Here is a 14,340-nt window from a genome sequence, read left to right on the forward strand (position 1 = left end):
ACGTCTTTACCTGACTCACGCTAAATCTCTTAAACATTTAGTACCACATGACAAGCTCTGTAGCTGAAACTTTAAGCTTTGCGACTGAAATTCTGAGTTACATAAAGGAATGCATTATTCAAATGTAAATTGATACATACTATTGCACAATTGCAATGCTAGAATACACATACGGACACAGAATCGATCAGACCACAAAAGGTGAGTGTATTATAGCAAAACGATTTTGGAAGCACACCGCGTCATTACAAACCATGTCACCACGTCCGGTCATGCTCCACTAAAAATATGCTATTTAGTTTAAAGCATTGAGGAAAGTGAAAAATAAATGCTAGATTTAGATTAAAGTACCAGTGAAAGTCACTGGTAACGATTAAATATATATATATATATATATATTTATATCCAACACCTCTTTTTTTTATAGTTCTCAGCTCACTCAGATCGGTTACCAGAAGATGAGTAGTCAGAGAGATATTTTTACCCTCCCCTGAGGTAAGATGCTTGATTGTTAGTTTCTGGGTAACACAATCACAAAGATAAAAATTAATTAAGTTATAAGATGTTAAATTTAGTTTATCATCACGATTTGCTCGTATTTTGGAAACCTTATTTCAGAGCTTCTGATAACCTTCAACATTATAGCGAAAAAGTTATCACTCACTGTCATCAAATTTGTCCTTCATTTTATACTCGTGTTGTTACTCGTTTCGCTTTTAATAAAAAAAATGAGGGCGTGGAATCATTGACTGTTGCCAACCGCCTTGTTCTGCATTTCATATTTAAGATACTGCTTGTTCCAGTTGCAATGAGAAAAAATATGGGCCTAGTTACTGACTATTGTTGACATAAACAGAACGGCCAAGGATCGTAGGTCTTTATTAGGACGTGCAATTTTCTAGAAAGCTTAAAATAAAATAGTTAATTTCAGCTATAAAAAATCATAAAAAAATCCTCAAACACATTACCATATTCAGGTAAAAAATAACTAATTGTAGCAAAATCCAACCTATTTAATTCTAGCTGGTACATTTTGCGAATCCAAAAATTTTGTGACAAATGAATGTTTTAAAACTCTTCTCCTCTGAAGCTTTTTTTTTAAATTTACTTACGGTAGTAACGAATTTAAACATCTGTACTCAATGTATGCTGTGTAATAAAGGCACGTGTTTTTCTTTTCATCATGGTTCTAAGCACTTCCTTTGTAATCTTTGACAGCAAGCGGTACAGGAACGTTATTTTTGACTTCATAATTTTAAGGACTGATAAATAAATATACAAAGGAACAGATTATTATGGCCATCGATAATCTTTCATTTATTTGAGTTTCAGTTGTACGACAAGGATTATCAAAAACTACCGTTTCACGACCTGGAGAGTGAAGTATTGGACGCCATTTTAAACGAATGTACACCAAACTACTGTAACCAGAATGACCATGTGATCGGAGCAACTACAATTACAAACACAATACAACCTTACCTGAATTCAAGCTCTGTTTATGGTAAATATTAAGCAACGAAACTATTCATTATATGTTAAATATTTCTCTCCTTTTCCGGCTAATCTTGTGTTAAAAAACAACCTCTTAATAATAAACATATACAATTATTGGTGTGTTAACGAACAAACTATATCCATTTCACTAAATGTATCTTGCTCGCCTGATAGCACTACGTGTTAAGAGATTGAAACGTAATGTAATATCACACTTAAGATCTGAAACATTACTAATTTATTGCAAAATATTTTATATTAAGTTCGAACTCAGAGCTTATGTTTTTATACGTGATTCAATTAATGTTCCTCTATGTCATAATATGATACTATCTTACAGCGCATCTGGAGTGTATTAACAACGAAATCATAGATGTAACTAAATAATTTATACTGTGTTAACATAAAGAAAACAAATCGGCGTTTTTGTAGAATTAGAAAGAAGGTAACAGAGAAGACGAGCGAAGCTACAGTTACTTGTTACTAAAAAGTAATAGTTAAACTTACTGACCACAGAAATCCAAGCGTTGTATACGAAAGAGTGAAACAACTCACTTTTCTTTATAACAGATGTAGAAGAAATGTTGGAACGTATAATATTTTAAAACAGGTAGATCAGGGTGAAGAAAGATGAGACTCAAATGAATCTTCAAATCTATAATTCAAATGGAACAATATCACTAATGCAGGAAGTTACTTAAAGTGTACTGAGAGAACAATATCACTCATGCAGGAAGTTACTTAAAGTGTACTGAGAGAACAATATCACTCATGCAGGAAGTTACTTAACGTGTACTGAGAGAACAATATCACTCATGCAGGAAGTTACTTAAAGTGTACTGAGAGAACAATATCACTCATGCAGGAAGTTACTTAACGTGTACTGAGAGAACAATATCACTCATGCAGGAAGTTACTTAAAGTGTACTGAGAGAACAATATCACTCATGCAGGAAGTTACTTAAAGTGTACTGAGAGAACAATATCACTCATGCAGGAAGTTACTTAAAGTGTACTGAGAGAACAATATCACTCATGCAGGAAGTTAATTAAAGTGTACTGAGAAGATCATTCTGGAGTAGAAATATCTGGATTAACTTCCTGGAGTAAAAATATCTGGATTAACTTTCTGGAGTAGAAATATCTGGATTAACTCACAAGTTTGTTGATTCTTAACAATCGAGAAATCAGTTTTTGAATTAAAGGTTTCTTGCCATACTCAAAGAAACTCTATAAAAGTTAAGATACAATTGTCAGTTCTGCTATAACATCTCCTTTGTCCAATGCGTCCATATATGCAGTGTTACTTTCTGCTCACTAACCTAATCATATGGTTTAAGTTTGAGCTATTACTCTGGATACACAATTGTTTATAAGACTAATTAGAGTGTGACAAACGTCTTTATGAATGTTACAGATCAGTAAATATAAATATTTGTTGAATGTTCTGTCCAAATACTTTGCAAAACTAAGTGATATTTGTTCTTATAAGTATCGTTGTGTTTTGAATTCGGTCACATATATTAAAGAACTGACAGCTATGCTGTCGAAATAAAGGAAATTCAATTTTGAGTCATAAAGCTCACAATTCTTTATAACTGATAATGTAACTGAACACACATGTTCTCATACACACAAAAATAAACAATCAATATCAAAGTTTAACCTGCAAATATATAATTGTTAATTTTATCTAAAATAAAAGTACAAGGTTTTGGTAGTAAATCATTTACAGCGTTTCTTTTAGTCGTTTACTACACGTGAGTAAAAAACAACAACAAACAGAAACAAAGCAGAAAAAAACCCAAGCTACAAGTATCTCGGTCGTTTTATTTTTTCAAGACCCGGATGTTCAAGCGAAGAACTACAATACCCAATTGATTCAAAGTGGTTTTTGTTTTATTACACCTCATTATAACTTGACTCCCTTGTTTTATCTCACGACTAGAGAAGAAACGCTGTTGTAAAATAAGTAATTTTCTTTTGTGAATCTATAAATTATATATTTTTAAAATAAAGAGACCTTAAGAAAAACGCTTAATTTGTGAGCTTATAACTCTAAACATGAGAATTAAATTCCTATATGACCCCAGTGGCACAGCGGTATGTCTACGGACCACAACGCTAAAAACCGTGTTTCGATACCTGTGATGGGCGGAGTACAGATAGCCCATTGTGTAGCTTTGTGCTTATTCAAAACAACGTTCTCAATACTGTATTTTTCCTATACTTTGCATATATATATATACATAAACGCACATATATATATTACTATTAATATTATTACGAGCATCTAATATAAAACTGAAACATGTTAAAATTAGCTTACTTATGGGATTTATTAAATAAACGATATGGTTTTATTTTGTAAAGATCACTCGAAAAAAACTGCTACAATCACGTAAACAGTATGACATAAAGCTGCAAAATTATATACTATCAATTATTAAAGAATAAGTATATATATTTCCAGCTCACAAATAACAGCTTAGTGAATTTCTATCTCAAAACTTGTGGCTTTGAACAGTTCTTCCTTATAGTGCAGGACAATACTTGGACGATTCTGTATGAAAATTAAATGTCGTCCATCTTACACACTGTACAATTTTCAAGTTTTGTTTCTTGTCATCTGTACTCAGAAAGTTTGTTTGTTTGTTTGTTTTGGAATTTCGCACAAAGCTATTCGAGGGCTATCTGTGCTAGCCATCCCTAATTTAGCAGTGTAAGACTAGAGGGAAGGCAACTAGTCATCACCACCCACCGCCAACTCTTTGGCTACTCTTTTACCAACGAATAGTGGGATTGACCGTCACATTATACGCCCCCACAGCTGGGAGGGCGTGCATGTTTAGCGCGACGTGGGCGCGAACTCGCGACCCTCGGATTACGAGTCGCACGCCATACGCGCTTGGCCATACCAGGCCCTGTACTCACAAAGAGCTAATACTGCTAGTATATTTATATCCGAAAAGGTCGTCTTCGTTTTACAAAAATTTAAATATATTTCGCTCACTTATTTCTAATGAAAACAATGTGAAGCAAGTTGTGTCCACTAAACTTAGTTGAGCTGAAACTTACATAAGTGGTGAGGTTGGTTGTTGGCAGCTATATAATTCAGTTGAAATGAAACCAACACGAAACTTCTTTGTTTCTTGTCAAGCGCAATGCCGTTCAATGGACTATCCATTGCGGTTACCTGAAACCAGTGTTTAGCGTTGAAAACCCTCAGACTTACTGTTAAGCAACTGGGTTACGATAGCCCAAGACTTTTATAAATACTAAAACATGGTAACACGATAATATAAAGTAAACAAGCAACGTAACTTTATTGTGTTGTTTATCTCAACAGTACATCCTCCCCTACGTACTTACAACAGTCAAATAATTTAGTGAAAGATACTCATATTCTTTGAAACGAGTAATGGTGATATTTACTGTAACATTTATATCTTAAAAATATTGTTCGCTATACAAAATGATTGTTTATAAGTTTGAACAGATTGCCAGTATTCTGAAGAATGAAACATGTATATACACATGTGTGTGTGTGTACCTAAATAGCAAATATAAGTGTGAAATATTTTTATAATATTTATCAGTGTGATATATTTTTATACTATTTACGAGCGAGAATGTGTCTAGTGCACGTGAGTGTGGAATATTTCTGCAATATTTGTAAATATCATTTGTTTTCTTTAGTGTTTATGAAGAACTATGTATATGACGTTTATAAGTATGAAATTCATCAGTTCACCCATTCTTTGTAATTATGTCTCTTTTCTTGTATTTGTCTAGACCGAATTCCTTCAGGTTTATTGCCGATTGTTAACCAAGACCAGGATTTCTTAAATAACATAGACTGGATCGATCAGCAAATAACCTCACAATACGAATTAGTTAACCTCGATACCAGGGATCAAATTTCTTACAACACTGTTGGTAAATTCTTTGTTTTCAATTGTCAGTTAATTTGTGATGAGTTTGTTGTTGTTGTATTTTTAGGCTAAGTGGCTTTCAATCTATAAAGTGTCTAAAATTTCTAGATTTGTGCCCAAACGTTAGTTAATTTATGGTTTAGCTAACAATAAACTTCTAGCACATTTATATATATATATATATATATATATATATATAATACAGATCCATATGAAATTTGTGACGTCAACCTCACCAGTGCCTATGGAACCGATAATGACAAACTATTCATCGCATCTATTTCTCAAAACAGTACAGAAAACACTGGTACGTTTCCTGCTGTCTTCGTTAGTTTAAAGTAGATTGTAATATAATGTAGTTACGTTTGAATAGTTTGAAACAGAAGTTTGTTTTAGAATTATTTTCCCGTCTCTTAACAATGTCAAACAGTTAAATCTTTGTTGAATATATTTCTAATTTTCGTTTATCAGCAATTATAACTGATAGGGAATTACTATGATTCATTTCGCATAAATTCGGGACATTCTTTTCAAATTTTAGAATAGGATAACGTAATGGGACGATGTTAAAATTTACATAATTTCATTGAGATCGCCGTTATAAATTATTAAGTATTTATTAGGATTGAGCATAAGTCAAATACACTACTGTTGTTTCTCCAAATGGCTTTTTTTTTGTGTTCAGTACTGTGTAAAAGTGTTAGAACAAGAGAATATTTTGTCATTCTTTCCATTTTATGTTGCTAATTATTCCATACCATTACATAATGTGAACTTCAACACTATGTTAATGCTTCTCTGATCCCTGTTGACAACTGAACGAACCAGGATGAGAATACTTATCATTCTTTATAATTCCCATGTACTTGTACCAAGGGCATGTTATAAGGGTTCTAGTTGAATAAACATACTGATCAAATTTAGGGTCTGAAATAACTATCATAGCACCCCATTCAGTGTCTTAACTATACAGAAAGAAGATAGCAAGGGCCTAGCATATGGTACTGGTATATAATAGTAGAAATCAATTTAATAACACTCCACAAATAAACCTTGATAAAAACAGTGTTTTGCGCTATATATTAAGTTGTGTTGTCATGACACAGCTCAAAAACCGTAGATAATTGTCAGCAGAGCAGAGATTTCACATAAAAACTTTACGTCATGCTGATTGGACTCTCCAACAAACTGCTACAGACTTGAAATGGTCACCAAACACTGTCAAGTACACCCTATATCGTGGGACGGAGACAAGTAAATATGAAAATAAGAAATGAAGAGACAGAACACCTAAACTCAATGATACTGATGTTAAGTATCTTTGTTTATGTAGCCTTCAAAACAGAAGGAAGACAGCCACTGATCTCAACCATGAGATAAACAACATGTACCACATGATAAAAAACTCTCCAGATCTACAGTATCAAGAAGATTCGACGAGAGTGAAATATTTGATTGTGCAGCAGTTAACAACTTCCACTCCAGACTCCAAATATTATCAACAGACTGAAATATGCTAAAAAAGTACAAAAATTGACTGTTAGTGATTGTAAAAGAGTGTTGGTTCAAAGTGTAGGTTTTACATCCGGCGGAAGAAAGGTGAAAAATACTTACCTCAATTTATAACACCTGCCATAAAGCATGATGGAGGCTGTGTGATGGTTTCAGGTGTTTCTCTGCTGAGGTATTAGAAGATATTTGAAAAACAGATGGAATACTGGGGCAGCGCAAGTACCATCAGATACTGATCCATTATAATATACCCAGTGGTTTATGTATTATTGGTAAAGAATTGTACTAACAAGAATGTAATAACACCACACATTCACCCAACTTATTCGGAAATTATTTTGGTAAGAAAGAAGTTGCTGAAATCATCCAAATAAAGCAATGGCACCCACAGAATCCTGGTCTCAACCCTGTTCAACAGATTTGGAATTTGATAGCTAAAAACCTTAACAAACTAAACATTACTTCCAAAGAAACTTTATGGTAGTGTATTAGAGATATTTGGAGTAAAATTTCAACAAAAGATACTTTGATTAAATTTGTTGCAAGAATGCATGTAAGACTGTATGTAGTTATTAAAGTAAAAGAAGAAAAAAATAGTAACTATTTACTGAACTCAAACACTTCTGCGAGTTATTAACTGTTTACTAAACTCAAACACTTCTGCCGAGTTATTAACTGTTTATTGAACTCAAACACTTCTGCCGAGTTATTAACTGTTTATTGAACTCAAACACTTCTGCCGAGTTATTAACTGTTTATTGAACTCAAACACTTCTGCGAGTTATTAACTGTTTACTAAACTCAAACACTTCTGCCGAGTTATTAACTGTTTATTGAACTCAAACACTTCTGCCGAGTTATTAACTGTTTATTGAACTCAAACACTTCTGCCGAGTTATTAACTGTTTACTGAACTCAAACATTTCTGCCGAGTTATTAACTGTTTATTGAACTCAAACACTTCTGCCGAGTTATTAACTGTTTATTGAACTCAAACACTTCTGCGAGTTATTAACTGTTTACTGAACTCAAACACTTCTGCTGAGTTATTAATTGTTTACTGAATTGAAACACTTCTGCCGAGTTATTAATTGTTTACTGAACTCAAACACTTCTGCTGAGTTATTAACTGTTTACTGAATTCAAACACTTCTGCCGAATTATTAACTGTTTACTGAACTCAAACACTTCTACCGAGTTTCTGTTGTACTAAATATGAATATTAAAAACATTTTGACGACCAACCTGAGATTTATCATCCATTGTTTTTTGAAAGTAACCTGAAATGTAAATTTTGATGAATTTATCCTTACATTTTTTCACATTACTGTTTATACATATATATATACATATGATTAATAATTTAGTGACATTTTATAGACTTCTAATCCAATATGGCGTAAATTTAATTACGATATTTTTCAGACGTCTGTCTACTGAACTGTTCTAAGTCAGATAACATCTCATTGCAGACGTCCGTCTACTGAACTATTCTAAGTCAGATAACACCTCATTACTATTCATCAGGATTAACTAAATCAATTAAAATTTTATGGTTTGACGTATGTAAACTGGTTTTGTAACTTTCTTCATCCATGAAAAAAAAAAAATTAAAAAAGGTCCATTTACTGACTCCATAACCTATGCTTCCACCTATTTAAACATGACGTCCTTCAGAATTTTTTTCTTGTAGATATGTCACCCGTGATCAAACAACAGGGTACTAGAAGACGAGGAAGGCCTCCTAAAACCAAACCCAAACATCGAAATCGTCAAGGTAAGGGCTCAAAGGTTACTGTTTCGATTTAGAATATATGGTTTGTGAATTAAAAACAAATTAAGCTTCAATTAAAACACTAAAAACCTGTTTAAAATTGTACATTGTATATAAAGAATGAAATTATTATATTAGTAATTCCTACAGAAAAAAACCAGGAGTGACATATAGAATGACAATGTTTTAAAACTTTCATTTTTCTTTTATTGAGAAAGGAGCTTAACGTCTCGATAGATTTGTTCATATAAAAAATGTTACTGTGCAATGATATTCATACGCATTGAAAACTTGATGTGTCTGCGAACTATACTCTATATAACAAATAGTAGTCCATATTATAATTGTATTTATATTTAATACACGTTACTAAAAAGGGGGTGGAACTGAACAGAAGTTAAAACAAATTACAATTCCTCAGACAGGCAAAGACTGTATAAATTGAATTAGGCTCGGCATGGCCAGGTGGGTTAAGGCGTTCGACTCGTAATCTAAGGGTCGCGGATTCGAATCCTCGTCGGACCAAACATTCTCGCCCTTCCAGCCGTAGAGGCGATATAATGTGATGGTTAATCCCACTATTCGTTGGTAAAAGAGTAGTGGAACTGAACTAAAAGGGGGTGGAACTGAACATAAGTTAAAACAAATTACAATTCCTCAGACAGGCAGAGACTGTATAAATTGAATTAGGCTCGGCATGGCCAGGTGGGTTAAGGCGTTCGACTCGTAATCTAAGGGTCGCGGATTCAATCCTCGTTGCACCAAACATGCTCGCCCTTCCAGCCGTAGAGGCGATATAATGTGATGGTTAATCCCACTATTCGTTGGTAAAAGAGTAGCTCAAGAGTTGACGGTGGATGGTGGTGACTAGCTGCCTTCTCTCTAGTCTTAAATTAGGGACGGCTAGCACAAATAGCCCTCGTGTAGTTTTGTGCGAAATTCCAAAACAAACAAATAAGTTGAATTATTTCAACTATTATCCAGTTTTTCTATTTAAATGTTTAGCATTTATTTAAATATCTCCAAATAGAATATATATATATATATACCATTATTATTATTAACATTTAGATTACCCTGTAAGCTATAATGTTATTGGACAAGTCACATCTCTCATAACTGTGAAGGTTGCCTTACTTTGTTCTGCTCGTGTGAGCGTCGCGTTCAAAAAACATGCACATTGTGAAAATGACGTAAAATGAAATTTGACATTTCCTTAAATAATATGTTTGAAATTTTATTATTTTAGGAAGGTTTTTTGGAAATCAAAAGAAAGAAAATATTTTAAGGTGTATAAGTGTTTTAGTAAAAACAGATGATTAAATCCTGAGTACGATGCTTAGTGTTAAACATAATGTTAGTATAAGCTTTTCACTGCTACGTTAACTCACTTAGGTTTTAAATTTTAAAGTTTTTCTTAAGATATAATCTGTTGATTGAATATTCGGAACTAAGTAGTGTCAGTATAAACTATGGCCCAAACTGTCTTATTTTTCAGAATTCTTTACAAATTCAAATACCAAGTCCTAATTCTCGAGGGCGACAAGTAATGACGAAGGCAACCTAGTTACACAAATAACAACACTCGATTTATAATGCGTTTTTGGACCAATTATATGGAAACTTTTTGTTTTTCCTTTAAAATCAAATAATTAAAATAATTTTATATGCTACACACGAAATCCAATTTTTTGAAATTCTTTCTCTTATTGTCCCATTTGTCCTCTTTAGTGGAGACTTCATGTGGTGCATTAAAATATATTGTGATATGTTAAGTGTCCCAAGCTCTTCATTAGGCCCGACACAGTCAGGTGGTTAAGGCACTTAACTCGTATTCCGCGGGTTCGAATCCCCGTCACATCAAACTTGTTCGCCCTTTCAGCCGTGAGAGTTATAATATAACGGTCAATCCCGCTATTCGTTGGTGAAGGAGTAGACCAAGAATTGGAGGTGGGTGGTGATGATGACTAGGTGCCTTCCCTCCAGTCTTACACCGCTAAATTAGGGACGGCTAGCGCAGATAGCTCTCATGTAGCTTTGCTTTGTTTTGTATTTCTATTTTTACACGTTTTGGTTTGAATTATAGTTAATGTAAGTTACAAATGCTTACATCACGGTTTTGATTATATTAAATTTAACTTTCTCTTGAATGTCTGACTTTTAAAGCTAGATTAAGAAAAGGAATAGCTTTCGTTTATCTTAGGCTCCTTCTAAATGATTTATTTTCTGCTTGAAAGTTTTGTTTGTTTACTGTTTAGCAAATTTTACAGGATGGGCTATATCTGTGCTTTGCCCATCACAATATATCGAAATTCGGTCTTTAGCATTATAAGGCTTCAGAACTATAGCTGAGTTCCTTGAAAATCACCTAGACGACATTTCATGTATTAAAATACATTTTACAATTTACTCAATCAATTTTTTTTTTTATTTCGCGCAAAGCTACACAAAGACTATCTGCGCTAGCCATCTCTAATTTTGCAATGTAAGACTAGAGGGAAAGCACGTAGTCATCATCACCACCCACTGCCAATTTTTGGTCTACTCTTTCACCAACGAATAGCGGGATTGACCGTTACATTATAACGCCCCCACGGATGAAAGGGCGAGCATCTTTGGTGTGACGAGGATTCGAACCCGCGACCCTCAATTTACGAGTCGAGTGCCTTAACTACCTGGCCATGCCGGATTAGTAAATCAACAGTCTTACAAGTGATTCAACGTCATACATATCAGTCTATTTAGTTATTTCATTTCAATTAAAGTATGGAAACAGGTTAACTCTTAATTACTTTACTATAGAATACAACGAACTTTAAAATCTTTTAAATAAAATGATACATTTAATCATCTTGAGTGTATTTTTGAAATAAACTAACTTTTAGTTTTAACAATATATTGAGTTTGAATTGTTTTAAGTCGTCAATGTTTTTATTCGTATCCAAAAACTAAAACAGGAATTTGTTTCAACTGCTCTCCAAGATAATTGTTACTTTAATAATATATTATTTATTTCTTCTTTCTCAGAGAAACTAAATTATTATTATTACATGTAATGCATGTTATTGTTTCTTTCTCTATTAAAATATGAACCGCAAATTTCTGAAATACATTGTAATCATTTTACGTTATTTTGTTGAACACTGATCCAGGTAAAGGATTGGGAAAATTGTGGGAATTTATCCGTGACCTCCTTCTCCATCCAAGCTACAATCCCGCATATATCCGATGGGAACAACGTGAGGAAGGAATATTCAAATTTGTACAGTCAGAGAAAGTAGCTAAGATGTGGGGAGACCGAAAACATAACACAAAGATGACATATGAGAAACTAAGCAGAGCAATGAGGTACGTTGCATTGCACTCTTGAAACAATTACAATAAAAAAAATCTTCAATAAGAGTTAGTTACCTGCTATCCGTCATATACTTTGAAAATTAGCCGGGTGACGTTTTCAAAACAATTAACTTTTGTAATCGTTCGACCTAACCAATTTTATAAGTGCAAATTTCTTCTATAAGCTGTGACATATTTAAGCTACACAATTCAGATAATGATATGTATATATGTCTTAAACAGTTTATGGGAAGCTAGCAAAAATGTTAGTTTAAAAAACAGCATGACATCAATTACGGATTAACTATTTGTTTGAAGTTAAGCACAAAACTACACAATGACTACCTGTGCTATGCCCACCACACTTATCGAAACCAGGTTTCTAGTGGTGTGACTCTGTAGACATGCCGCTGTGCGACTTGAAGACAAGATCAACAAACCACCCGTAACGCCCCCTACAATCCTGTACCCGTTTATTCTCTCATTCCTAAGATGTGTGATCGTCAACGGTCATATTCAAACTCTCTCTTTCTTAACCTGTAGGTGACCTAGGAAGATCAAAACGTTGTTCGCTCCTTATCAATAGAAGTGTTAATACCCACACTAGACACCAGCCGTTTTGAGATATAAATCATCGAAATATTATTTGCAAGTAGCTAAATTATATACTCACAAACTATTAGCAAACTTCATGTTGTTTTCATGCAACACAAACTCACAGCTCACCAATCTGTTGCATTGAACCTTAAACAGATAAATCTCATGATTATGATCTTTTCAAGGTATGTAGTGACATTACGCGCACATCAAGAACGAGCTTTATTACATAGTAAGGTGAATTCAGGTTTAATGGCATCAGAAAATTGTGTAATAATGGTTTTTGGAATGTCATATAATAGATATCATTTACCCACCATTCCTTATGATACGAAGATTAGTACATCCCTCACAGCAGATGTTTCTTAACATCACCAGAGAGTTATCGATGAACCTCTCTCATTCAGATGGCAAAATGCTCATCAGGATGTCTCTAATCACAGCAACGGCTAACAATAGCAACATATTCGTGGCAGAAATTTGAATTTGATGCCTTTCAGGATTCAAAGAAGCCAAAAGATGGTTGAAATATTATGCTCCTCTTCACTCCTCGCGAGCCAATTTGTTAAAGTCACAAAATTTGGATAGAAAGTGGACAGCGGCCGTGAAGCTGGACTAGTCTTTAAAGAGAAGTGGATGCCAGTGGTGAAATTTGTCATCTGAGTTGGTCTGACACTGCTCTAGCCAATCGGGTCAACGATGTGACAACAACGTTAACCAAATCGAAAATAAATTTCTGCTCAGATTGATGTATCCAATTTCTCATAATTTATAGTGTGATTTGAGTTGCAGTAGCTTATAGAAAATATTTAAAGCGATCCACAGCACCGACAAACCGTCTTTTGTAGTTACAGGTTACGAAGTTAACGTGAAAAGTAGCCTGTCATTTCTTGGATTTTTCTGACATGTTTGCCTTTTATTTTGGAAAGTATGTTTTGTGACACTCAAATACCAACAATAATGGAGCTCTACTTCTTTTCTTCAGCATGTCTCGCGTCACAAGTAACATCAGATAGCATTATATAGTGAGATTAATTCGAGAACGTAAATCAGCACAAATTCAAGCATTTCACATATTTTAAAATATTTTTATTTTTCTGATTATGATCATGGATATATTTGTAACCACTTTGTATCATACCACATTTTTCATTAAAATGCGCAGTTTTTGGTTTCATTGCCTTCTAATAATTAATTAAAATTATCTTCCAAACGTCATACGCATATTGGACGAAACAATAAAAAAAATCATCCACAAATCTTCATTTTCATCTTTTCCTTTTAGCAGAGGTCGTCACCCTACACAGATGTTGCCCTCCTCCAATAATCTTCAGTCATTTCCAGGTTTTCTGTAATTCCTTTTTCGCTTACGTCTTTTTCAGTTCCAACTTTTCAATACTTTACTGGCGTTCTCTCTCTTCTCTTACTGGCTACTAGCAGATCTAATGACTTCCTTGTCAGGGCACGGCATAGCCAGGTGGCTAGGGCGCTCAACTTGTAATCTGAAGATCGCAGGTTCGGGTCCCCGTGACCAAACATGCTCGCCCTTTTAGTTGTGGAGTGTTATAATGTGACGGTCAATCCCACTATTCATTGATAAAAGAGCAGTCCAAGAGTTGGCAGTTGGTGGTGATGACTAGTTGCCTTCTCTTTGGTCTTACACTGCTAAATTAGGGACGGCTAGCGCAG

General features: G+C 34.0%; 2 protein-coding genes across 2 annotated transcripts in view; one reads left to right on the top strand and one right to left on the bottom strand.

Moving 5' to 3' along the window:
* The window catches only part of LOC143236415 (uncharacterized), a 34,905-nt gene that overhangs the window by 19,326 nt on the left and 1,239 nt on the right, over positions 1-14,340 (top strand). The window contains exons 3-7 of the mRNA XM_076474677.1: positions 1,333-1,504; positions 5,293-5,436; positions 5,638-5,739; positions 8,638-8,721; positions 11,871-12,066. Of these exons, the coding sequence (XP_076330792.1) occupies positions 1,333-1,504; positions 5,293-5,436; positions 5,638-5,739; positions 8,638-8,721; positions 11,871-12,066 (698 nt within the window). The remainder of the gene's footprint in view (positions 1-1,332; positions 1,505-5,292; positions 5,437-5,637; positions 5,740-8,637; positions 8,722-11,870; positions 12,067-14,340) is intronic.
* Positions 2,023-14,340, bottom strand: part of LOC143238463 (transmembrane 7 superfamily member 3-like) — a 76,823-nt gene continuing 64,505 nt past the window's right edge. The window contains exon 11 of the transcript XR_013020589.1: positions 2,023-2,152. The gene's annotated coding sequence lies outside the window, so the exon portion shown is untranslated. The remainder of the gene's footprint in view (positions 2,153-14,340) is intronic.

Source organism: Tachypleus tridentatus, chromosome 13, assembly GCF_004210375.1.
Source record: "Tachypleus tridentatus isolate NWPU-2018 chromosome 13, ASM421037v1, whole genome shotgun sequence".
Classification (NCBI taxonomy): domain Eukaryota; kingdom Metazoa; phylum Arthropoda; class Merostomata; order Xiphosura; family Limulidae; genus Tachypleus; species Tachypleus tridentatus.